The sequence below is a fragment of the Thalassophryne amazonica genome, chromosome 12, assembly GCF_902500255.1.
Source record: "Thalassophryne amazonica chromosome 12, fThaAma1.1, whole genome shotgun sequence".
Classification (NCBI taxonomy): Eukaryota; Metazoa; Chordata; class Actinopteri; order Batrachoidiformes; family Batrachoididae; genus Thalassophryne; species Thalassophryne amazonica.
The window spans coordinates 104,580,545-104,608,413 of NC_047114.1; the positions used below are offsets into that span (position 1 = coordinate 104,580,545).

Genomic DNA, 27,869 nt, shown 5'->3' on the forward strand with positions numbered 1-27,869 from the left:
TTAACCATAAGTTAATACTGTATGCATCTGGATGACTTGGGTGCTATTGCCAGCATATTAGTATGGGGTCAAAAGAAATTAGCTTTTTTCTTTTCTATGACCAGTTCTCCTTTGCTTGCAGAGGATAGAGTGGTTTCTTCCAGAACCAGCTCTTCTCTGTTTATAGAGGATAGAACTGCACATCTACTACAAAAAGCTAAATGGTAGCAAAAATGTTAGCGGTCTAGAAATTGTCGGACCAAAACTTATCGGAAGATAATTGGTCCGATGATGGTTTTCAAACTTATCTGAAAAGCTAATCCGATAATGAAAACATTGTCTTCGATAAATAGCGGTTAGCGGATTAGCGGAACTGTGCCCACCACTGGTGATGAGCTACAGATTAGAAACAGGTGTGTGGAAAGCTCCAGAACAGGATGTGGCCCAGAGAGTATGCACCGCCCACCACCAAGCTCCAAGAGTGTTATGGTTAAACCCGAGAGAACAGGGTTTAGGACCCAAAATGCAGAAAGCAAGTAAAAGTACAAAACAGAATGATTTATTGATAAGTATTGTGAGTGTTACAAGCCAAGAAGCCAAGCACTGGAGGTGGGAGAGACCGCTGGAGCTAACGGGAGGCAGGAACGTCACACCCAAACACCATTTGTCTGGAACCAGCACAGAACAGGATCAGATGGCACAGTGAAGCAGAGGGAACCAGGAGCTCTGAGGACAATGGAAACACAGAGTTAGTATAAGCCACGGAATAAAAGTACAAAAAAGTAATCCAAAGATGAGGCTGAAGAGACCTGTAGGCAAACTGAGTTTCCAGCGTCTGAGAGCGTGGAGAGATGAGTTATTTGTACAGGTGGTTAATGAGTGTAAGCAGGTGAATCCAATCAGTTCCACAAGTGGCTCCAGCAGACACAGGAAGGGAGGGGGAGTGAGGCAGATACAGCAGCAAACCAAGGCAGCACAACAAAGAGAGACAGACAAGAGAGATAAGGAAAGACAAAGCTCAAGCAGGAAAAGTCCAACAAGAGAAAACACACACAGAAAAACAAACCAAAACTAATCAGAACATAACATGATACAAAAGTCCAAATCATGACATATAGTGAACTGTGCAAGAAGTTAAACGGTAAGGGACAGAGCTGGAAAGGATGTGCAGCAGGTTAGGGTGGTAAAAGATACACATGGTAATGTGTTAACAAGTGAGGAGTGTGTGTTGATAAGGTGGAGGGAATAGTTTGAGGAGCTGATGAATAAAGAAAATGAAAGGGAGAAAAGATCAATATAACTTTCATTTCAAATAAAATTTTGGTTTAATGCGGCCATTTTATTCTGTGTACATCAGGTGATTCTGTTCAAACGAGCCACTATTCTTACAATTATCAATGCTTGTAATTGTAGATATAGTAAAACCCGCATATAATGGGTTCATGTGGACCAGCAAATTTTGTCCGTTTTAATCGAAATCTGTCATATGTACGGATTGGTTACAGTCAGGTGACGCCACACAATTTACAGGGAATTCTGAATCGGGACCTGCCTCATTTAATGACCAGGTCAAAACTTTGTCTAAAAAAAAATATGTGCATTAAAAGAATTACATTTGGTTGAGTCAATCTTTTTTCTAAGTCTGCTGCAGAGTGGTATCTTAATATCCTAAAGCCCGATTTATGCTTCTGCAGCTCTGTGGCCATGCAATGACATCGACGTGTGTGTTCTCTGTCGCATCTTAATGCAATTTGCAACAGGAACAGCGGCTTTTTCTGGATTAATTTGTCCCTCAATGAGATTCTTTATACAATCATCAACCTCCAAACCAAAGATAAGGTTGCAGTTTCCTCCATGAATTGCGGGTAATTTCAGCATCTTTTTCTGAGTCCGTGTTGTGAAGTTGGTCATATTTGCGGATTTTTCTGCAAGACATATTTGATCCATGATCAAAATGTAATCAGTGTGCATGCTGCAAAAACTATTAATCTATGATGGGAGAGGAAGGCGTAAAAATAGAAAAGTGACAAATCTCAGCCCTTTGGGGTGTCCGATTTAGCAGGTGCGTCAGGCTCTGGAGAATCTTGCAGAGGGCACTGATCTAAAGCGGTTTGGTTCATCACATCCAGGGATATGTGTGAAACTTAACACCATATTACAGTGCAGGCAGCAAGGTCCCGTGTCTGAGCAAGGTTTGGAAAAAAATAACCGGCTGGTCTTTTAATCGTGGAAATATGGTACCCACTTTCCTTGAATTGGCGAGTGTTAGTGCTGAAATTAATTTCATACCTCTGTTACCAGGCACGTCCAGACTGCTCTGTCCAGTACATGCGAGGGGCTTTTAATGAAAATGCATTGCAATCAGATGGGACGTTTTGGCCAATGTGAGCAAAAATCATTACACAAAATCCTTTATATATGGTGTTTATTGCATGGAAAACCATTCAAAAGCATTGGGACTTTTGCTTTTGTCCGGTGAGTATGAAAAATGATGGTGTAGGCGAGTTTTACTGTAATTAATAATAACTGTTAAATGGAGCGTTTCTGTGTGAAACGTATACTCAAAGTGCTTTTTAGGAATGCCTCACATTCACCCATTCACACACTGCTGTCAGGGTGCTGTCATGCCATGTGCTTAACTGCACACCAGGAGCAACTTTGAGGTTAATGTCTTTGCTCAAAGGCCATTAGATAATACTTACATTTTCTTATATATTGCAGACTAAGAAAAATTGTATGATTTTTTTTTTTCCACAAAGGTTTTTTTTTAACCTCATATTTTTATATTTATTTATAAATATTAGGTAGTAAGCAGCTTTTTCTCATATTAAAGTAACATTTTGTCTGGTTATGTTAAACTTTTTGACAATACATAAATAAATCTGAACTCTTTTTTTTTTTAGGCAAGCAGCCAAACAGGCCAGTCTGTAAGTAAGCATGTCGCTGTTGTCACTGTTTTTTGAATGTTTATCATCATTTAAGTTGGAAAGTCACTCATTTTCACAGGACAGTAACTTAAACAGTTCTATCACATCATTTGACCTCTTTTACAGAATATACCATCTGCACAAAGATATTCTCATCCCACTGGGCCTCATTCACAAATACAACTGATGAAATAAGTATTGAACACATCACCATTTTTCTCTGTAAATATATTTCTAAAGCTGCTTTTAAAGTCACCTAAAAATATGTTTCATCCAAACGCTCCCAGAACATTCTGGTAACATTACCTAAAGTCATTAACTAGTCATTGAATGAAAATTCAAGTAATAAATATGGCAAGATTAGAACTAATATATGTGTCAAATTTCCCTCAACTATAAACATGAATATTAAAGGAAGTAATAACGTTACATTCTAGAAACGTTTCTGTTAACGTTTTTGTTAACCATAATTTACAGTTGTATGCAAACGTTTGGGCACCCCTGATAATTTCCGTGATTTTCCTTTATAGGTCATTGGTTGTCTGGATCAGAAATTTCAGTTAAATATATCATATAGCAGACGAACACGCTGATATTTGAGAAGTGAAGTTTCTAGTATTTACATAAAGTGCGCAATAATTATTTAAACAAAATTGAGCAGGTGCATAAATTTGGGCATCATTGTCATTTTATTGGTTTGAATACATTTAGCACTAATTATTGGAACACAAAATTGGTTTGGTAAGCTCATTGACCCTTGACCTCCTTACACAGGTGAATCCAATCATGAGAAAGGGTTTTTAAGGTGGCCATTTGCAAATGTTTCTCCTCTTTGCATCCCTTCTAATGAGCCTCTGAACAACTCTCAAATGACCTGAAAACAAAGATTGTTCAACATCATGGTTTAGGAGAAGGACACAAAAAGCTATCTCAGAGATTTCAGCTGTCAGTTTCCACTAGGGTTGGGTATCAAGGACTGGTTCTTTTTGGGCATCGTTAAGAAATGATTCGATCCACTGATATCAATAGCCTTTTTGCTTAACGATTCCCTTATCGGTCCTTCAGAGCAGCCGTTGTTTTTGAGGGTGTTTGTCGGGAAAATGATCATTCCTCTACGTTGATTACAGACCCTGCAGCGGTTCTGTAATCAACCGTTTCTGCAGCGCAACACCATTTTGAAACATGAACCATTGAAGCAATGCTTCGATCCACTAGCTCGTTGGTTCTTTGATTCGCTGCTCTTCAGAAACGGCAAGTCCGCTTCTTAACCCCTCTCAAAGCCATTAAAATACCGTGAGTCACTTTGTGTGGATTAAAGTCACTAAATGGGACTCATGTCTTGTTGCAGTCAAGAAACAAGAATCGTCCTCCGTTCCGTTGTCACAGCTCCAAACCCTGTGCGGCTCTCTGCTGAGACAGAGTCCGGTCAGAATTAATAACTTCAAAACGAATTGCCGCTTTAAATAAAATGACACCTCTTACAAACGTTGTAAGACAGACAAGAAACTATAATCGACTAAAATGTTTTTTCCTCCCAAAATGAGACGTGCTGCATTCTTTATAAATTACATTATGTCCAAAGTTTAAGGATCCAGTGACCAATTTCATATTTATTTACTTTAAGACTCAATAAAATGTTGTTCAATTTCAATTCAATTTCAATTTAATCGGCTTATAAAGCGCCAGATCACAACAAAAGCCGTCTCAAGGCGCCTCACATAGAACAATTCAACATAAAAAAATTAAAATAAATAAATAAAAAAATTCAAATACATAATTAAAAACAGAAGTAAAAGAATAAAACATATATAAAATAAAGACTATTCATGATAAAGACAATAAAATAGGCTTTAAGTCTTGACTTAAAAATGTCCACGGACTCCGACTTCCTCACGGTCACAGGAAGACCGTTCCACAGAGCGGGTGCACGAGAAGAAAAAGCTCTTTGACCCGCTGACATAGAAAACCTGTAAAGCCTGCTTTTAGTACACAAAAAAATCACAAGAGGTATCGATAAGGGAATCGATAAGGAATCGGATCGATAAGTGGAATTGATAATGGTATCGATATAAATAAAATCTTATCGATACCCATCCCTAGTTTCCACTGTGAGGTACATAGTTAGGAAATGCAAAACCGTAGGCACAGTACTAGTTAAGGCCCAAAGTGGCAGGGCAAGAAAAATCTCAGATAAGCTGAAGTGAAGGATGGTGAGAACAGTCATAGTCAACCCACAGACCTGCTCCAAAGACCTTCAACATGATCTTGCTGCAGATAGTGTCTCTGTGCATCGTTCAACTATACTGCACACTTTGCACAAAGAGATGCTGTATGATGCTGCAATGCAGAGGAAGCCTTTTCTGTGTACACGCCACAAACAGAGTCGCTTGAGGTATGCTAAAGCACATTTGGACAAGCCAGCTTCATTTTGGAATAAGGTGCTGTGGACTGATGAAACTAAAATTGAGTTATTTGGACATACCAAGGGGCGGTTTGCATGGCTGAAAAAGAACACAGCATTCCAAGAAAAACACTTGCTACCTACAGTAAAACTTAGAGGTGGTTCCATCATGCTGTGGGGCTGTGTGGCCAGTGCAGGTACTGGGAATCTTGTTAAAGTTGAGGGTCACATGGATTCCAGTCAATATCAGCAGATTCTTGAGAACAATGTTCATGAATCAATGACAAAGTTGAAGTTGCGCCGGGGCTGGATCTTTCAACAAGACAACGACCCTAAACTGCTCAAAATCTACTAAGGCATTGATGCAGAGGAACAAGTACAATGTTCTAGAATGGCCATCTCAGTCCCCAGACCTGACTATTATTGAAAATCTGTGGTGTGATTTTAAGTAGACTGTCCATGCTCAGAAATCAACAAACCTGAGATGTTTTGTAAAGAAGAATGGTGCAAAATACCTTCAACCAGAATCCAGACTCTCATTGGAAGCTATAGGAAGCATTTGGAGGTGGTTATTTCTGCAAAAGGAGGATCTACTAAATAGTGATGTACAACCCCAATTCCAATGAAGTTGGGGCATTGTGTAAAATGTAAATGAAAACAGAATACAATGATTTGCAAATCCTCTTTCAACCTATTTTCAATTGAATACACCACAAAGACAAGATATTTAATATTCAAACTGATAAACTTTATTGTTTTTGTGCAAATATTTGCTCATTTCGAAATGGATGCCTGCAACACGTTTCAAAAAAGCTGGGACAGTGGTATGTTTACCACTGTGTTACATCACCTTTCCTTCTAACAACACTCAGCAAGCATTTGGGAACTGAGGACACTAATTGTTGAAGCTTTGTAGGTGGAATTCTTTCCCATTCCTGCTTGATGTATGACTTCAGTTGTTCAACAGTCCGGGGTCTCCGTTGTCGTATTTTGCGCTTCATAATGCCCCACACATTTTCAAAGGGCGACAGGTCTGGACTGCAGGCAGGCCAGTCTAGTACCTGCACTCTTTTACTACGAAGCCACGCTGTTGTTACACGTGCAGAATGTGGCTTGGCATTGTCTTGCTGAAATAAGCAGGGACGTCCCTGAAAAAGACATTGCTTGGATGGCAGCATGTGTTGCTCCAAAACCTGGATGTACCTTTCAGCATTGATGGTGCCATCACAAGATGTGTAAGTTGTCCATGCCATGGGCACTAACACACCCCATACCATCACAGATGCTGGCTTTTAAACTTTGTGCTGGTAACAGTCTGGATGGTCTTTTTCCTCTTTTGTCCAGAGGATACGACGTCCATGATTTCCAAAAACAATTTGAAATGTGGACTCATCAGACCACAGCACACTTTTCTACTTTGCATCTGTCCATTTCAAATGAGCTTATTTTTCCTGTTGGGGTGCCCAAATTTATGCTTCTGCCTAATTTTGTTTAAAGAATTATTGCACACTTTCTGTAAATCCTCAAAACTTCATTTCACTTCTCAAACATCACTGTGTTTGTCTCCTATATGATATTTTTAACTGAAATTGCTGATCCAAGCAACCAATGATTTATAAAGGGAAATCATGGAAATCATCTTGGGTGCCCAAATTTTTACATACAACTGTAAATATAGTCAATATATAATCTTACCAAAATGTTGAGTTAGCTGGGTAGACAACAAACTGGACTGGACTGTAAACACAGATGCTGTGTATAAGAAAGGTCAGAGCTGACTGTACTTCCTCAGGAGGCTTAGATCTTTCAGTGTCTGCAGAAATATGTTGCAGATGTTTTATCACTCGGTGGTTTCCAGCGTCATCTTCTACTCTGTAGTGTGCTGGGGCAGTAGGCTAAAGGCAGCTGATATGAACAGACTCCGCAAGCTCATCAGGAGAGCTGACTCTGTCCTGGGGTGGAACTGGAGACTCTGGTGGAGGTGTCAGAGAGGAAGATGCTGAGGAAGCTGCTCAGCATCCTGGACAACACCTCCCACCCTGTTGTGTGGGCCGCTGAAGAGGAGGTACTGCTGGCCCACCACCACAAGATGGCGCCCTGCTTGAAGTGCGGGCTTCAAGCACGAGAGAGTGACAGCTGTCACTCATCATCCACTCATCACCACCACCATAAAGGCCGGACTGCAACTCCACCTCCCCGCCGAGAAATCAGCTACCATTCAGGTAATTACTTCTCTGCTGAACCTTAACCCGAGCATCAGTCTGATCTCTTTTGCAGCCGTTTTCCTGGGACGGATACCCTGTCTGCTGAGTTGGCGTTTGGTGTGGACTGCGACGGCTTCGCCTCCCACCCCACCCAGATAAGTGGTTATCTCGGGAGCTGCACGAGTGTGTGATTGGAGGTGGAGGTTTTCCCTCCTAACTGTATACAGACTGTGGGATTACTGAGTGTGCGAACTCACACTCATCAGTACTGTCTCTGTTCTCTGCCAGCAGTACCGGGTCTGACTGCTGAAGACAGCGGCCACCTGGGGCGCAGAGCTTGGCGGCTCCGGTGTTCTTCAGCTCCGTTGGTGGTGGAAGCTGTGTGGGATCCGGCTCTTCTCTCGCCAGACGTCTTCTATCGTCGAGCCTGCCCACACGTCACCTTGTGTATAATTGACATTCCACCATATTGTTATTGTCTGTACTTCGTTGTGCGATTCACAACATTAAATTGTTACTTTTGGCTTATCCATTGTCCGTTCATTAACGCCCCCTGTTGTGGGTCCGTGTCACGACACTTTCACAACACACCCCATGCATGCCACAGTGATGTCCTGTCAGAATACCTCCAGCCAAAGACTGAGATCACTGAGGTGAGCCACAGAACGCCACAGGAGGTCTTTCCTACCTGTGGCAATCAGGCTGTATAATTCCTCCCCCTTCTGCAGGATGAATGCATAATGAACAGTTATTCAGTTATTATGAGTTATGTGCAATATTGTCACATATCTTGTGCAAATATCTTCCAGTCATTTTGCATAAATTTGTTGTACTTATTGTAAAAAAATGTTCACTGTTTCTGTACTCTAGTAAAATAATTTCCTTTGTGATAAATAACGTTGATTTTATCTTAAAATTATTTCATGAAAGTGGCTATATCCACAGTTGTTGCTTCAATCAGAACATAATTTTATTTAAATGAAAATAATGTTGCTGCTTGCAAAGGTTAATTAGTGTAAAAAATATACTTTGATATACTCTGCATGACCTTTAAGGTGATCTAAATTAATAAATAATTAATCAACTACTGATGCCAGTTTAATGGCAGTAGAAATTGTTGTGAGTGGCCAATCAATTAGGCCAATAAACAATTTAGCAAAAGCCAAAACTGTTCCATGGCAATATGTGCATTCTCACATACTCCACTGTAAATGAAGTAAACTCACTCAACTGGTATAGTTGAAGATTATCAGGCTGGGTGGACAGAGATGTCTGCACACAAGTGCAGGACTCAACAAAGCAGCTCTGGTGTTTAAGATTGTTTATTGTATGATTAAGCAGGGTCCAATACACAAAAAAGCAGTCCAAAACCAGCAAACAAATCAGGTACATCAGGTGATAAGGTGTGGTCGAAAAAATTAGGGAGGTGGTCAAAAAACACAATGTGGCAGGAGGACTAGGAAAACACAAGAACAGAGCTGTAATCGAAGGCATAAAGCACAACAATCTGGTGAGGGACTAGTGCAACCAGTGAAACTTATATACACCCTGTTGATGAGCTACAGATTAGAAACAGGTGTGTGGAAAGCTCCAGAATAGTGTGTGGCCCAAACAGTGTGCACCACCCACCACCAAGCACAAAGAGAGACAGAGAAGAGAGATAGGGAAAGCCAAAGCATTGGAATGCACTGGTTTTACATGGCTGGCATGAAACCTGGAGATGGGAACTGGACCAACGAACCTGGGAGCAAGTTTCCTGGTAAGTCCTCTGATAGGCAGATGTTGTGTAGAGAGCCAGACCTTCTGGCCCGGGATGTAGACAGGTGCCGTGGATCTCTTCACATCAGCAGCTACCTTATAGTTGGCTGAAGCACACTGGAGAGCCCGATAACCCCACTCCCAGATTCACCGGCAGCAAAGTATGAGGGCTAAAGTAGAGGGCACACGTGAGTCCAGGTCTGTGGGTGGTAACAGACCGGGTTGAAAACCATGTACTACATGAAATGGGGAGAAACTGGTGGAGGATGACAGACGGCAATTATGAGCCAGGTCTATCCACACCAGCTGAGAAGCCCACGTGGCCGAGTGCTTGGAGGCGAGAATATGGACGCCCTTCTCAAGCTTCTGATTAACGCTTTTTTCTGTCCGTTGGCCTGTGGGTGATACCCGGAGGTGAGGCTGAAAGAGACTCCCAGCAGGCGGCAGAATTCTTTCCAGAACTGAGAGACAAACTGAGGTCCGCGGTCTGAAACAGTGTCCTGAGGGAAACCATGTAATCTGAAAATGTTCAGTAATAAAGCTTCAGTGGTTTCTTTCACTGTAGGTAACTTTGGTAAGGGTACAAAATGCGCCATTTTAGACAATCTACTATCTACTATACAACTATCCACAACAGTCAGAATTACGTATTCCTCATAGAGGGTGGAAGACCAGTCACAAAATCAATGGTTATGTGCAACCAGGGTCATGTAGGAATTGGCAACGGAAGGAGTTCGCCAGCCGGTGAGCTGGTGGATGATTTATGCATAGTGCATACATGACAAGCCTTTACATAGTAATATCAATCTGCATACATGGCCACCAAAACCTTTCTTGAATGATCTGCACCATTCTCTTAACGCCCGGGTGACACGCGAACTGGCTGTCATGCCCCCACCGAATGACTTCACCCCTCAGTCCATCACGAACATATAAACTACCTTTCGGACACCCTAGTGGGTTGGGTACGTCGTGTGTGGCCGACCTGACCTTAAGACTCCCATGTAATGGTGGACACAAAGCATGACGTTGGGTGAATAGTGCTAGGTTCAGAAGGAATGTAAGACGGATCACCCTGCTGGGAAAGCGCATACGGTTTTCCGTTTTTAGAACCCAGATGGTAGGAAAGAACGAAAGTAAACCGGCTGAAGAAAATGGCCCAGTGGGCCTGCCTTGCATTTAAAGGCTTAGCAGAGCAAAGGTACTCTTAAGTTTTTATGATCCCTCCATACTGAAAATGGCTCTTGTGCCCCTTCTAGCCAGTTGTGCCACTCCTCCAAGGCCACTTTCACCACCAACAGTTCCCGGTCTCCAATGTTATAATTCCTTTCAGCATGAGACAATTTCTTCGAGAGATAGGCACAGGGATGTAACTTATTACACTATGTAACAAATTTTTATTTTTGTTTTGTTCCTGGGTACACAGTGTGTTTTCCTAACCTGTTATGCCTTAAATAAATAGAAAATAGCTGTTATTCCACAGAAACTTTGCTTCTGTGATCAGGACAATGATATTTTGAAATTTGTCTGTTTTCAAGAATATTCTCGATTCGCCTTCACTACTACTGAGTAGTCTTCTAGAATGTTCTTTAACTGCTAGAACTGTCCAGAATTTTCTAGAAGTTTCCAGAATTATCTAGAAATTTCAAGAAACTTTTAGAACTTTCTAGGACGTTAAAAATATAAAATCAAAGTTTGTGCTGAATGTAGTCATTTTTCCATAGACTTTAGGCATAAGCAGTTGAAATATAACACTTAGAAGCCAGGAACAAAAATTGTGTTACATAGTGTTATCAAATCAAATCAATTTTATTTATATAGCGCCAAATCACAACAAACAGTTGCCCCAAGGCGCTTTATATTGTAAGGCAAAAGCCATACAATAATTACAGAAAAACCCCAACGGTCAAAACGACCCCCTGTGAGCAAGCACTTGGTGACAGTGGGAAGGAAAGACTCCCTTTTAACAGGAAGAAACCTCCAGCAGAACCAGGCTCAGGGAGGGGCAGTCTTCTGCTGGGACTGGTTGGGGCTGAGGGGAGAGAATCAGGAAAAAGACATGCTGTGGAAGAGAGCAGAGATCAATCACTAATGATTAAAAGCAGAGTGGTGCATACAGAGCAAAAAGAGAAAGAAACACTCAGTGCATCATGGGAACCCCCCAGCAGTCTAAGTCTATAGCAGCATAACTAAGGGATGGTTCAGGGTCACCTGATCCAACCCTAACTATAAGCTTTAGCAAAAAGGAAAGTTTTAAGCTTAATCTTAAAAGTAGAGAGGGTGTCTGTCTCCCTGATCCGAATTGGGAGCTGGTTCCACAGGAGAGGAGCCTGAAAGCTGAAGGCTCTGCCTCCCATTCTACTCTTAAAAACCCTAGGAACTACAAGTAAGCCTGCAGTCTGAGAGCGAAGCGCTCTATTGGGGTGATATGGTACTATGAGGTCCCTAAGATAAGATGGGACCTGATTATTCAAAACCTTATAAGTAAGAAGAATAATTTTAAATTCTATTCTAGAATTAACAGGAGACCAATGAAGAGAAGCCAATATGGGTGAAATATGCTCTCCTAGTCCCCGTCAGTACTCTAGCTGCAGCATTTTGAATTAACTGAAGTTAATTATCTTTTAATGTTGAATAATGCACTGATTCTGATGTTTTGTAACAAAGAGACAGATCGCAAAGGATTCTGGGTAAACATACCTCTGCTAAACACTGATTGGTTCAGTCATTCATTATGTAAACCAACACGTTAATGTGACATCTGTCGTGTGTTGGTGTTTAAATGTGCTTTTGTAAAATATTCCGTTTTTTTATTTGTAAAACAGGCGTTTTTACGGAGCCCTGGAAGTGTCATCGCAAAATGTTTTGTGGAGAGAATGTGCGCAAACATGCGCACATTCTCTCCACATTCTCTCTTTACAACATTCATTTGATGTTGTAAACGTGCTTTACAGTGTGCGAGATGATTTTTCATGCAGGAATTTTTTGGAGCAAGTTTCAGGTTAATCGTGCGTCCTGCATCGTGTAGTGTTCATGGAGTATCAAGCTGCGGTCAACATCTGACGACCACCTCCTGATCGCCGATCGTATGGTCGAATGAGAATCAAACCTGTTTGATATATTATTGTAGTCGGCCGTCATGAGGTTATCCTGCTGCTGAAAGCTACAAGGAGCATCCAACCATTCGCACTGTGCCTGTGCAAACACTACAGAGCTGACTTGTAATAATATCATTATTATTATTATTATTATTATTATTTTACAGTTGTTTTGTTTTTAAATTTCATTTGTAAAAAAAAAAAAAGCCATTTGCAAAGCAAAAAAGTTGATTTGACAATCATCTGACATAACCGGGGTCAAAATAAATAGAACACTGGCGTCTACTGGTTCCCAGACACTTCCATGAACACTACTGGCCAGTAGATGCTAGATGGCAGTAGAGGCTTTCAAAACAAATTCTAGATAATCCCTGTCTGCTCGCATTTAAATTGTGTGGAATTTAAGAAACGCAATTAAAAAAATCAACGTCTATAAACGCAGAGAATATATTCAAGAGAGTTTTAGGCACTAGAGTTTAATGCTGTTGTCCGTGGAGCCTGAACAGAGTGTCTGAAATGCATTTGTCCTGTTGTGACGTACTGAGATTACATCATCCTACCCAAAATGCACTGCGGGGCAGAGCATGTGCTCACAAAACCTTAAAAATTAGCACATTACTTTAAAACTAAAACATATATGTGATATTTTTACTTTATGAAACTTCAGACATGACAGTAATTTTAAATAACTTGTCCAAAATTAGTTTGGTTAAAATTTGAACCATAAATTAAAAATGTATGCCTCTGGATGACTTAGGTCATATTGCGAGCATATCGGTATGGTGTTAAAGGAAATGTTTTTTTCTTTTTCCTTTTGGGGCTGTTTTTCCTTTGTTTGCAGAGGATTGAGATGCTTTTTATACAAACAGTTCTCTTCTGTTTGCAAAGGTTATAACTATGCGTCTGTTACAAAACTTTTAACAGGTGGGTTCTGAACTATTTTTAAAAATGCTTGTCACTGTTCAGCTTTGTTTATTTTGTTTATCAGTTTAAAAGTTATCGGATAAAAATTAATCAGAAGATAATTGGTCCGATAGTGGTTTTTAAAGTTATCTAAAAAGATCCGATACTGAAAACATTATCTTCGATAATTATCTGTTATCGGATTATCGGAAGTGTGCCCACCACTGGTTATGAGTAATTTTTTTTCTAATAGTTAAAATTTTATTAGCAAAGAAAGTCATGAAGTCATTACTGTCATTACAGTTTGGAGGGTCAGGGTTAGGATTCATTTGAGACAAGATTACTCCGACGCCTACATTGGAAACATCAGCTTCGACCATGAACTGTCGGGGGAGGGGTCAAGAAGGAGCAGGAGAGGGGCTGCAGTAAAGCAATCTTTTAGGACCCGGAATGCCTCGTCACACTCTGGCGTCCAGTGAAATGCCCGGAGGGACGAGGTGACGTTATGCAGAGGCGTGGCCACGGTACTGAAATTACAGATGAATTTACAGTAAAAATTTGCAAAGCACAAAAATTCTGTACCTCCTTTCGGTTCTTAGTGACTGCCCAATCACAAACCGCCGCAACCTTCTCTAGGTCCGTTTGGATCTCACCCTGAGCGATCACAAATCCTAAGAAGGATACAGTAGCTCTATGAAATTCATATTTTTCGGCTTTGACGAACAGGTGATTCTGAAGCAGAGTTTCCAGCACTATCATCAAGATATACAATCACAAATTTATTCAGAAACTGCTGTATTACGTCGTTAACCAGATTTTGAAATACAGCGGGGACATTGTATAGCCCAAACGGCATTATTCATAATGACCAGTTGGAGTATTAAAAGCTGTTTTCCATTCATCCCCCTGTTTAATGTGCACCAAATGGTAAGCATTGTGAAGGTCCAATTTTGTGAAAACTGTGGTGCCCTCTAGCAGCTAGAACACAGTAGCAATGAGAGGCAGCGGGTACCAGTTCTTAATTTGACCTCATTGAGGCCATAGTAATCAATGCACGGACGGAGGGTTTTGTCTTTCTTCTCTACAAAGAAGATTCCGCCCCGACGGGCAAAGATGAGGGCCGAATCAAACCTGCATCTAATGACTCCTGAGTGTACTCATTCATAGCAATGCGTTCAGGTGCTGTCAGAGAGAATAATTTACTCAGAGGTGAGACTAGTTCATGGCAGTAGCTCGATGGCACAATCTTAAGGATGATGCAGTGGTAACGATTTAGCCTTTGCTTTGCTAAAGACTTCAGCTAAATTGTGATAACACTGCAGAACTCCGGAGAGGTCTGGATTCAAGACCGGTACCTTAACGGCAGAACTAGGCAGACAACATCCCACAGAAGCGGGTCCCCAGGAACTAATCTGTCCCTTAGACCATTCAAAGTCTGTGTTTCTTCAGCCAGGGGTGCTCCAATATTGAAGAATGAGTCATTTTATCAAATACATGAAAACTAATTGTCTCAGAATAATTCTCAGCGATTATTAACCGGACTGACTGAGTACGATGGGTAATTTGACCAGGTTTGTGGCCATCCACTGCATGGACCACCAGAGGGCGTGAGAGGTGATACAACAGGTGCAGGGATCTGGCAAGAGAAGACAGCAGCAAAACCTGACATGAAGCAGAAGGACTGACTATATTATGCCGGTTCTGGCATCCCTTCACTGGCTTCCAGTCTCTCTGAGATCGGATTTTAAAGTGTTATTATTATTATTATTGTGTTCACAGGGTACAGGCCTATTGTGTGACCCTGGGGTGAAAAGAAGTCAGTGGTGGGCACAGATAACCAAAAAATTAACTTCAATAACAGATAATCAGATAACTGAAAAATTATCTTTGATAAAGATAAAACGATAAACCACCCAAAAATGTATCGGGAGTTACAGATAAACGATAAATTCCAGTATTGTCTCTGGTACATTTGCAACTACTAACAAACTGAATTTGAGTTTTAACATCACGATCGCATCTGGTAGCATCAAAAGCGACAGACCAAAACAATGAGCCAGCACTTCTATCTTTGAACATCTTGCCCCCTGCTGGAAGCTCTTGTTTACTACATGGCTTCCAGCACACACAAGCTAAGCACAGCCGCAAAGCTCAGGTCTCTATACTATCACAACGCTCCGGTCAGGCGGAGGTCTTGGAAAATAAAGCAATGCTGAGTTATGGTTTGGTGTATAAATAAAATGAATACTGATAAAATAACTCCATTAATGTCAATTCTGGCATTTGTACAATTTAAAATATAACATATATCTTTTAATGTTGAATAATGCACTAATTCTGAAGTTTTGTAACAAACAGACAGATCACAAAGGATTCTGGTAAAATGTGCCTCTGCAAAACACTGATTGGTTGAGTCATTCATTATGTAAACCAACACATTAATGTGACGTGTGTTGGTGTTTACAGATAAGTGTGCTTTTGTAAAATATTCCATTTTTTTATTTGTAAAAACAGGCATTTTTATGGAGCCCTGGAAGTGTCATCGCAAAATGTTTTACATGTGGAGAGAATATGCGCTCATTTTATTATATTGTGCGCTCGTTTTAAGCATCGTTTGAGTAAATAAGGGCACGATCTACACTCAACAAAAATATAAATACAACACTTTTGGTTTTGCTCCCATTTTGTATGAGATGAACTCAAAGATCTAAAACTTTTTCCACATACACAATATCACCATTTCCCTCAAATATTGTTCACAAACCAGTCTAAATCTGTGATAGTGAGCACTTCTCCTTTGCTGAGATAATCCATCCCACCTCACAGGTGTGCCATATCAAGATGCTGATTAGACACCATGATTAGTGCACAGGTGTGCCTTAGACTGCCCACAATAAAAGGCCACTCTGAAAGGTGCAGTTTTATCACACAGCACAATGCCACAGATGTCGCAAGATTTGAGGGAGCGTGCATTTGGCATGCTGACAGCAGGAAAGTCAACCAGAGCTGTTGCTCGTGTACTGAATGTTCATTTCTCTACCATAAGCCGTCTCCAAAGGCGTTTCAGAGAATTTGGCAGTACATCCAACCAGTCTCACAACCGCAGACCACGTGTAACCACACCAGCCCAGGACCTCCACATCCAGCATGTTCACCTCCAAGATCGTCTGAGACCAGCCACTCGGACAGCTGCTGAAACAATCAGTTTGCATAACCAAAGAATTTCTGCACAAACTGTCAGAAACTGTCTCAGGGAAGCTCATCTGCATGCTCGTCGTCCTCATCGGGGTCTCGACCTGACTCCTCGGGGTCTCGACCTGACTCCAGTTCGTCATCATAACCGACTTGAGTGGGCAAATGCTCACATTCGCTGGCATTTGGCACGTTGGAGACGTGTTCTCTTCACGGATGAATCCCAGTTCACACTGTTCAGGGCAGATGGCAGACAGCGTGTGTGGCGTCGTGTGGGTGAGCGGTTTTCTGATGTCAATGTTGTGGATCGAGTGGCCCATGGTGGCGGTGGGGTTATGGTATGGGCAGGCGTCTGTTATGGACGAAGAACCCAGGTGCATTTTATTGATGGCATTTTGAATGCACAGAGATACCATGACGAGATCCTGAGGCCCATTGTTGTGCCATACATCCAAGAACATCACCTCATGTTGCAGCAGGATAATGCACGGCCCCATGTTGCAAGGATCTGTACACAATTCGTGGAAGCTGAAAATGTCCCAGTTCTTGCATGGCCGGCATACGCACCGGACATGTCACCCATTGAGCATGTTTGGGATGCTCTGGACCGGCGTATACGACAGCGTGTACCAGTTCCTGCCAATATCCAGCAACTTCGCACAGCCATTGAAGAGGAGTGGACCAACATTCCACAGGCCACAATTGACAACCTGATCAACTCTATGCGAAGGAGATGTGTTGCACTGCATGAGGCAAATGGTGGTCACACCAGATACTGACTGGTATCCCCCCCCCCCCCAATAAAACAAAACTGCACCTTTCAGAGTGGCCTTTTATTGTGGGCAGTCTAAGGCACACCTGTGCACTAATCATGGTGTCTAATCAGCATCTTGGTATGGCACACCTGTGAGGTGGGATGGATTATCTCAGCAAAGGAGAAGTGCTCACTATCACAGATTTAGACTGGTTTGTGAACAGTATGAGGGAAATGGTGATATTGTGTATGTGGAAAAAGTTTTAGATCTTTGAGTTCATCTCATACAAAATGGGAGCAAAACCAAAAGTGTTGCGTTTGTATTTTTGTTGAGTGTACTTAAATGTGGCCACAATTTGTAAAATGTGCACTCAGTATTATTAGCCAATAAACCAGCAGACAGTGTGATACATTTCCCCATTAGAAATGGATCTGGTCAGAGTGTATCATCATGGTTTGGGCGCACAAGGACATATAGAGAACTCCAGCTGCCCAGCATGACATCATCTGGAGTTTAAGCACATTAAAACGGATGCTGAGGACGAAGCGTCTCCCCGTCGTGAGGATGACAATTTAGGTCATATTATGAAGTTCATTTTGAACGAAAGGAAAACGTGCGCATGTTTTATTAATTTGAGGGCTCAATTAAAGGAAAACGTGCACACGAGTTATCACGGCCAGGAAAACACGTGCACGTTTTATTAATTTGAGAGCACGTTTTATTAATTCGTGGGCTCAGTTAAAGGAAAAAAGTGCGCACAAATTATCATGGGCAGAAAAAATATCACTTTAAGTGACCTCTCCCGGGTTCCGTACTCCCATCCAGAGTTTTTGTAAATTAAGTTTGAAAAAAAAGCTTCTGTTTATGTTTTGCTTCTGGAAACACGAGTCCGATGTGTGGTTTTTGAACGTACAATGTGTGTGAGAACATAAATCGTGCGCTCTGAACTTTTACACCGTGCGGTTCTGTGGTACAGTTTCAGCTGTCGCCCAGTACAAATCAAATCAAATCAATTTTATTTATATAGCGCCAAATCACAACAAACAGTTGCCCCAAGGTGCTTTATATTGTAAGGCAAGGCCATACAATAATTACGGAAAAACCCCAACAGTCAAAACGACCCCCTGTGAGCAAGCACTTGGCGACAGTGGGAAGGAACAGTGATTAGTACAGTGATTGAAAATATATCAGCCCAGCTTCAGTTTGAATACTGCCATGAACACTACTGGTCAGTAGATGGCAGTAGAGACTTTGAAAACTTGCCAAAACAAAATTCCAGATAATCCATGTCTGCTACATTTACGATGCGTGGAAACGCAGACACAATAACAATGTCTATAAACCCAGAAAATATATTCACGAGAGTTTTAGGCACTAGAGTTTAATGCTGTTGTCCGTAGAGCCTGATCAGAGTGTTTCAAATGCATTTCTCATGTCGTGAACGTACTGAGATTACCCTATCACCCATAATGCATGCGGGAGCAGCATATATCCATACTAAAACCTTAAAAATTAGCGCATTACTTTAAAACTAAAACATACATCTGATATTGGCCTCTCTTCATTGGCTTCCTGTTAATTCTAGAATAGAATTTAAAATTCTTCTTCTTACTTATAAGGTTTTGAATAATCAGGTCCCATCTTATCTTAGGGACCTCGTAGTACCATATCACCCCAATAGAGCGCTTCGCTCTCAGACTGCAGGCTTACTTGTAGTTCCTAGGGTTTGTAAGAGTAGAATGGGAGGCAGAGCCTTCAGCTTTCAGGCTCCTCTCCTGTGGAACCAGCTCCCAATTCAGATCAGGGAGACAGACACCCTCTCTACTTTTAAGATTAGGCTTAAAACTTTCCTTTTTGCTAAAGCTTATAGTTAGGGCTGGATCAGGTGACCCTGAACCATCCCTTAGTTATGCTGCTATAGACGTAGACTGCTGGGGGGTTCCCATGATGCATTGTTTCTTTCTCTTTTTGCTCTGTATGCACCACTCTGCATTTAATCATTAGTGATCGATCTCTGCTCCCCTCCACAGCATGTCTTTTTCCTGGTTCTCTCCCTCAGCCCCAACCAGTCCCAGCAGAAGACTGCCCCTCCCTGAGCCTGGTTCTGCTGGAGGTTTCTTCCTGTTAAAAGGGAGTTTTTCCTTCCCACTGTAGCCAAGTGCTTGCTCACAGGGGGTCGTTTTGACCGTTGGGGTTTTACATAATTATTGTATGGCCTTGCCTTACAATATAAAGCGCCTTGGGGCAACTGTTTGTTGTGATTTGGCGCTATATAAAAAAAATTGATTGATTGATTGATAAAACTTCAGACATGACATTAATTTAAATAACTTGTCCGAAATTAGTTTGGTTAAAATTTGAACCATAAGTTAAAAATGTATGCCTCTGGATTACTTGGGTGATATTGCCCTCGTATTAGTATGGGGTTAAAAGAAATGAGGGGTTTTTTGGGACCAGTTCTCCTTTGCCTGCAGAGGATAGAGCAGTTTCTTCTGGAAGCAACTCTCCTCTGTTTTGCAGAGGGTAGAACTACACACCTGCTACAAAACATTTAACAGGTAGGTGCTCCAACCTTCCTTTTCTCTCAAAAATTCTTGAAAGGGTAGTTGTAAAACAGCTAACTGATCATCTGCAGAGGAATGGTCTATTTGAAGAGTTTCAGTCAGGTTTTAGAATTCATCATAGTACAGAAACAGCATTAGTGAAGGTTACAAATGATCTTCTTATGGCCTCGGACAGTGGACTCATCTCTGTGCTTGTTCTGTTAGACCTCAGTGCTGCTTTTGATACTGTTGACCATAAAATTTTATTACAGAGATTAGAGCATGCCATAGGTATTAAAGGCACTGCGCTGCTGTGGTTTGAATCATATTTGTCTAGTAGATTACAATTTGTTCATGTAAATGGGGAATCTTCTTCACAGACTAAAGTTAATTATGGAGTTCCACAAGGTTCTGTGCTAGGACCAATTTTATTCACTTTATACATGTTTCCCTTAGGCAGTATTATTAGACGGTATTGCTTAAATTTTCATTGTTACGCAGATGATACCCAGCTTTATCTATCCATGAAGCCAGAGGACACACACCAATTAGCTAAACTGCAGGATTGTCTTACAGACATAAAGACATGGATGACCTCTAATTTCCTGCTTTTAAACTCAGATAAAACTGAAGTTATTGTACTTGGCCCCACAAATCTTAGAAACATGGTGTCTAACCAGATCCTTACTGTGGATGGCATTACCCTGACCTCTAGTAATACTGTGAGAAATCTTGGAGTCATTTTTGATCAGGATATGTCATTCAAAGCGCATATTAAACAAATATGTAGGACTGCTTTTTTGCATTTACGCAATATCTCTAAAATCAGAAAGGTCTTGTCTCAGAGTGATGCTGAAAAACTAATTCATGCATTTATTTCCTCTAGGCTGGACTATTGTAATTCATTATTATCAGGTTGTCCTAAAAGTTCCCTAAAAAGCCTTCAGTTAATTCAAAATGCTGCAGCTAGAGTACTGACGGGGACTAGAAGGAGAGAGCATATCTCACCTATATTGGCCTGTCTTCATTGGCTTCCAAAAATTGATTGAATTGATTGATTGATTTAAAATTTTATAAATGTTTGTAGCTGTTCCGCTTTATTTACCACTTTATTGATCTAAAAGTTATCGGACAAAAATTTATCGCAAGATAATTAGTCCGATAATGGTTTTTAAAGTTATCTAAAAAGCTAATCCGATAATGAAAACATTATCTTCGATAATTATCGGTTATCGGAACTGTGCCCACCACTGAAAAAAGTCAGCGGGTTACAGAGCCTTATCTCACTGCGCCCCAGCTCTGTGGAATGATCTGCCTGCGCAGATTCGACAGTCGGACTCTGTGGAGACTTTTAAGGCCAGACTGAAGACACACTTTTTTCCCTGTTTTATCATTAGTATTTTATTCGATTGTGTGTCTTCTTTTATTCTTTTTATTTATTTTATTCCTTCTACTTGTTTATGTTTTAAATATTTTATTACGTTTTTAATCTTAATTTGTTTTATTCTGCTTTTTAAATGATGTTTGTGAAGCTCCTTGAGGTGACTAGTCGTGATTTGGCACTATAAAAGTTAAGAAATTTGAATTTTGATTCAAATTAGCATCAGAACCAGAGACAATAAATACTGGAACAGATTCACATGAGTGCGCAGAGATTAGCTTAGCTGGGATCACATTCTGAAGTAATGAGGAAATAATGGAGCTTTGACTCACCCGTAGTACTGGTTTTAACTGCGCAGGGGCACCCCTGACCAGTCAATCAGCGATCACATGCCCTGCTTGCCCACAGTAACACAGACCCTCATCCCTACGATGCTGGCATTCCTCCGTAGATAAACCAGTATGACCCAACTGCATGGGTTCATCCATGGTACTGTGAGGGTAGCTGGAGCAGAGATGATTCAGGATGGTCACCTGTGCAGGCGGTGTAGCAGAATGCTGAGCTGAGAGGTGGGGATCTCGTCGAGGTCGTTCCACCATTCGACGGTCGGTGCAGATGGCTAGAGCAGTGAGCTTGTCCAGATCTTCAGGGAGTTTGACAGTGATGAGCTGACTCTGGATATGGTCGGCCAGGCCCTGAAAGAAGACGTCCTGGAGGGCAGCTGGATTCCATTCACTCTTGGATGCCAGGATGCAGAAGTCGATCGTGTAGTTGGCAACTCGTCCGTCTCACTGCCTTAGCTTCATCAGGAATTGTGCTGCTTCATGTCCCATAGGAATACTTGCTGCAGTGCTGTCTTGAATGCTTGGAGAGAGACACATGAGGAGGACAGCCTGCCCCACTTTGCTGTTGCCCACGCTGCAGCTCGGCCAGTAAGGTGAGTTATCATGAATGCTGTCATCGTCGTTTCAGATGGAAACATTGATGACATTAACATGAAATGCAGTTCACACTGGGTGATAAATGGCTTGACGTCTCCGGACTCACCGAAGAAACACTCGGATCACGACAGCTGGTTACAAAAAACAGGTTCAGCTGTGGATGCCGGCGGGGCTGCACTTGGTCCCAGAAGTGGATGACTGGTAGTCGCGGGAGCTGAGTCAGTTCAGGCCTGAATGGTCAGCTTAGCAAGACGTTGCTCCATCTGTGAGCTCATGTAAGACATGAATGAGTCTTGCCGTTTAGCAAGGTTGCTGAATCCGGAGCTTAATGCTGTGAGATGGTCTTCTTGCTGTGCGAGCTGGCAGCTATGATGGCATATCACCAGCTGGAACAAGTTTGACTACGCTGTGTCCATCGTTGGCCAGATTGTTCTATCAAGCTTGGTGGACAGCGACATCCCAGTGTGTAGTGAGTACCTTATATGGCAGCACCTGTTGTGAAAGTGTCGTGACACGGACCCACAATAGGGGGCGTTAATGAACGGACAGTGGAATAGCCAAAAGGTAACAATTTAATGTTGTGAATCACACAACGATGTACAGACAATAACAATACAGTGACTGTCAATCATACACCAGGTGACGTGTGGGCAGGCTCGACGATAGAAGACGCCTGGCGAGAGAAAAGCCGGACCCACACAGCTTCCACCGCCAATGGAGCTGAAGAACACCGGAGCCGCCAAGCCCTGCACCCCAGGTGGCCGCTGTCTTCAGCAATCAGACCCGGTACTGCTGGCAGAGAACAGAGACAGTCCAGATGAGTGTGAGGTCGCACACTCAGTAATCCCACAGTCTGTATTCAGTAAAGGAGGGAGAACCTCCACCTCCAATTACACACTCGTGCAGCTCCTGTCTAACCACTTATCTGGTTGGAGTGTGAAGCGAAGCCGTCGCTGATCACACCAAACGCCAATCCCACATATAAGGCAAACACCACAGGATAACGGCTGCAAAAGAAGTTCAGACTATTACACAATGTTTTGCTCAGCAGAGAAAATTACCTGATTGGTAGTTGATTTCTCGGCGGGGAGGTGGAGTTGCAGTCCGGCCTTTATGGTGGTGGTGATGAGTAGTGGATGAGTGACAGCTGGTACGGATGATGAGTGACAGCTGTCACTCCTGGTCGCTCCGACGCCCTCTCGTGCTTGAAGCCTGCACTTCAAGCAGGGCGCCATCTTGTGGTGGTGGGCCAGCAGTACCTCCTCTTCAGCGGCCCACACAACAGCACCGTCACATCGGGGTGAATGTGAGGCATTATTTGTAAAGTGTTTTGAGTGTGTAATGTAAATGCAGTACATTTACATTTACCATTTATGGGAAAGTGCTCCAAGAAAAACGTTACCATTTATCAGAATGAAAGGGTGTCCAGTTCATGATTATGTTCTAAATTTGGTCAAGGTATTAGTGCATTAAATTAATTGCTTTAATTATAATGAAATAAATAATTTAATTAAATGATGAAGTTTTTCTCTGTATTTTATTTGCAAATATATATATACGAGGTCTGTCCAAAAAGTAACGAACCTTTTTATTTTTTTCAAAAACTATATGGATTTGAATCACGTGTGATTGCATCAGCCAAGCTTGAACCTTCGTGCGCATGCGTGAGTTTTTTCACGCCTGTCGGTTGCATCATTCGCCTGTGAGCAGGCTTTGAGTGAGCACTGGTCCACCCCCCTCGTCGGATTTTCATTGTCAGGGAAATGTCTGAACGATTTGGAGCTTTGCTGCATCAAATTTTTCCAGAAACTGTGAGAGACAGCCAGGTGGACACCATTCGCTAAATTCAGATGGCTTTCAGGGACGATTTTATGGGGATCACACAGATTGAGGAGTGTTACAGCCGTTTTAAAGACCGCCCACAGCAGCTGAGAGTGCGCCGCATTCCGAGCAGCGATCGACAGCCTGAAACGACTAGATCATTTCCAAACTGAACGCTGTGTTGATCAGGGACGTTGTCTGACTACCACAGAAATGGCAGAAGACGTGGACATCAAGACTTTTTCGGCACATTCCACTGTTACAGGAGTTTTTGTCATGGAAAGAGGAGCGGAGGAATGCGCCACCGTGCTGCGAATGGCGCGGCACAAAACCACCTCCGTGTTGGTCTCACAGGACGGCTTTCAGATGGCTTTCAGATGGCTTTCGGTGGCTTTTCAGTCGTGTGACTATCCGAGAAATTGTGGATTAGCTGGACATGCCAGAACATGTCCTGTGAGGCTTCATCACGGCGTTGCTTTGCGCCATGCGGCTCTGTCCCGACGCGCGAATTCCTGTGGTTTTGTCCCGCGCCATTCGCGGCACGGTGGCGCATTCCTCCGCTCCTCTTTCCATGACAAAAACTCCTGTAACAGTGGAATGTGCCGAAAAAGTCTCAATCCCATCGTCACGTCTTCCGAAGACGAAGCAGAGACTGGGGACTCAGAGGCGGACTCATCCATTACCCAGGCTGAAGTTACCGAGGTGGTTAGAAAGCTCGTCGGTGGCAAGGCTCCTGGGGTGGATGAAATCTGTCCTGAGTACCTTAAGTCTCTGGATGTTGTGGGACTGTCTTGGCTGACACGCCTCAGCAACATCACCTGGCGATCATGGACAGTGCCTCTGGATTGGCAGACCGGGGTGGTGATCCCTCTGTTTAAGAAGGGGGACTGGAGGGTGTGTTCCAACTATAGGGGGATCACACTCCTCAGCCTCCCTGGTAAGGTCTATTCCAGAGTACTGGAGAGGAGAATTCGACCGATGGTCAAACCTCGGATTCAGGAGGAGCAGTGTGGTTTTTGTTCTGGTCGCGGCACACTGGACCAGCTCTACACGCTCCATCGGGTCCTCGAGGGTTCATGGGAGTTCGCCCAACCAGTCCACATGTGTTTTGTGAATCTGGAGAAAGCGTTCAACCGTGTCCCTCAGGGCACCCTGTGGGGAGTGCTCCGGGAGTACGGGGTCCAGAGTCCTTTGCTAAGGGCTATCCGGTCCCTGTACGACCGCAGCAGGAGCTTGGTTCGCATTGCCGGTAGTAAGTCAAACCTGTTTCCAGTTCACGTTGGCCTCTGCCAGGGCTGCCCTTTGTCACCGGTTCTGTTCATTATTTTTATGGACAGAATTTCTAGGTGCAGCCAGGGTGTAGTGGGGGTCTGGTTTGGGAACCACAGAATCTCATCTCTGCTGTTTGCGGACGATGTGGTTCTGTTGGCTTCCTCAAATCAGGACCTTCAGCGTGCACTGGGGCGGTTTGCAGACGAGTGTGAAGCGTCCGGGATGAAAATCAGCACCTCCAAATCCGATGCCATGGTTCTCTTCAGGTCGGTGGAGTGTCCTTGCCTCAAGTGGAGGAGTTTAAGTATCTCAGTTCACGAGTGAGGGACGGATGGAGCGTGAGATCGATAGACGGATCGGTGCAGCATCTGCAGTGATGCGGTCGCTGTATCGGACCGTCGTGGTGAAGAGAGAGCTGAGTAGGGGGGCAAAGCTCTTGATTTACCGATCGATCTATGTTCCGATCCTCACCTATGGTCATGAGATTTGGCTCATGACAGAAAGAACGAGATCGTGAGTACAAGCGGCCGAGATGAGGTTTCCTCCGCAGGGTGGCTGGGCGCTCCCTTAGAGATAGGGTGAGGAGCTCGGTCACTCAAGAGGAGCTCGGAGTCAAGATGCTGCTCCTCCACGTCGAAAGGAGTCAGTTGAGGTGGCGCGGGCATCTTTTCCGGATGCCCCCTGGACGCCTCGCTGGAGAGGTATTCCTGGCATGTCCCATTGGGAGGAGGCCCCGGGGAAGACCCAGGACACGCTGGAGGGACTACATCTCTCGGCTGGCTTGGGAACACCTTGGGGTTCCCCCGGAGGAGCTGGGGGAGGTGTGTGTGGATCGGGAGGTCTGGGCGGCTTTGCTTGAGCTGCTGCCCCCGTGACCCGACTTGGATAAAGCGGAAGAAAATGAATGGATGGATGGATGTGTGTATATATATATATATATATATATATATATATATATATATATATATATATATATATATATATATATACACACACACACACACACACACACACATACACACACACACACATACAGTGGTGGGCACAATTAAGCTAATCCGATAGCAGATAATTATCAAAGCTTATATTTTTGTTGTTGGATTAGCTTTTCAGTTTTAGTTTTAAAACCATCATCGGACCAATTATCTTCCGATAAATTTAGTTCCGATAACTTTCAGTCCGATAACATTTTCTTTGCTGGTAAAGCTTAACGGTCAAAAATATTTGTAAACCCTAAAATCAAACATTTTAGTCTGTTTGTTGTGTGTTTGTAGCCGCTGGGCAGACCGGCTGCCTGTCGCTTGCTGATAACATCATCATTAAGCGCAAAACATGATTGGCTGATCAACACAGCCTCTTGCTTGCGTACATTGTGGGTAGTTCAGGTTCATGTTGGACATTACAGTAACTCGTCCACTCGACACAAAAACAAAAGATACTATTAACATTATTTTATTTTATTTTGTTGTGGCTGCACCATGAGAGGGACTTTTCTCTTCACGTTTAGACACTAATTTGGATTTAAAAAAGGACGCTGAAACGAACAGCTAAGAATTTCTATTTACTATGTGTTACTCTGCCAATCAATTCATTAATGCATGTATTTTGGTTGTTTAAGTGGCAGGGCTGAAACCGTGTGAAAAAAGCAGCAGCTTTTAGCTCGTAAATGACGGTGTATCTAATACCGCGATAGACTGTGACTTCTAACACTGTGTTTTACTGCTTTTGAAAGATGATGTCAGTGTTTGGGGTTTAATTTTTTATTTATTCATTTTTCGTATGTTCTTTGTGTATGTGATCCTTGAATTTACCCAGCAGCCCCTGCAGCGCTTAAAGTGAAACTGGTTTATCAGAAGCCGACAGTGTAATCTGATGTGGCCGCATCCAAATCAATACTAATAGTTATCGGTTATCTGTAATAAGGATACATTTTTTTTTAGCAGTTTATCGGTTTATCGTTATAAAAGATAAGTTTTCAGTTGTTTGATTAATGGTTATCGAAGCTAACGTTTTGGTTAGCTGTGCCCACCACTGTACACACACTTATTTTTATATATATATATATATATATATATATATATATATATATATATATATATATATATATATATGACAAAACAGGCACCCATACAAAAGGCACACACAAAGAATCAAATCAAATCAATTTTATTTATATAGCGCCAAATCACAACAAACAGTCGCCCCAAGGTGCTTTATATTGTAAGGCAAAAGCCATACAATAATTACAGAAAAACCCCAACGGTCTAAACGACCCCCTATGAGCAAGCACTTGGCGACAGTGGGAAGGAAAACTCCCTTTTAACAGGAAGAAACCTCCAGCAGAACCAGGCTCAGGGAGGGGCAGTCTTCTGCTGGGACTGGTTGGGGCTGAGGGAGAGAACCAGGAAAAAGACATGCTGTGGAGGGGAGCAGAGATCAATCACTAATGATTAAATGCAGAGTGGTGCATACAGAGCAAAAAGAGAAAGAAACACTCAGTGCATCATGGGAACCCCCCAGCAGTCTAAGTCTATAGCAGCATAACTAAGGGATGGTTCAGGGTCACCTGATCCAACCCTAACTAAGAACAGATAAAAAAGAACAGATAATCTCACCAGACATCACAGTACCAGCAAATCGAGCTTAGGTAAATCAGCATCAAAAGGATGGTGATGCTATGGATGTGGGGTAATT

General features: G+C 42.6%; 1 protein-coding gene across 1 annotated transcript in view; it reads left to right on the forward strand.

The window, feature by feature from the left end:
- amph (amphiphysin) overlaps nt 1-27,869 on the forward strand; it is a 424,563-nt gene that overhangs the window by 267,165 nt on the left and 129,529 nt on the right. Inside the window, exon 14 of the mRNA XM_034182651.1 lies at nt 2,883-2,906. Coding sequence (XP_034038542.1) covers nt 2,883-2,906 — 24 coding nt within the window. The remainder of the gene's footprint in view (nt 1-2,882; nt 2,907-27,869) is intronic.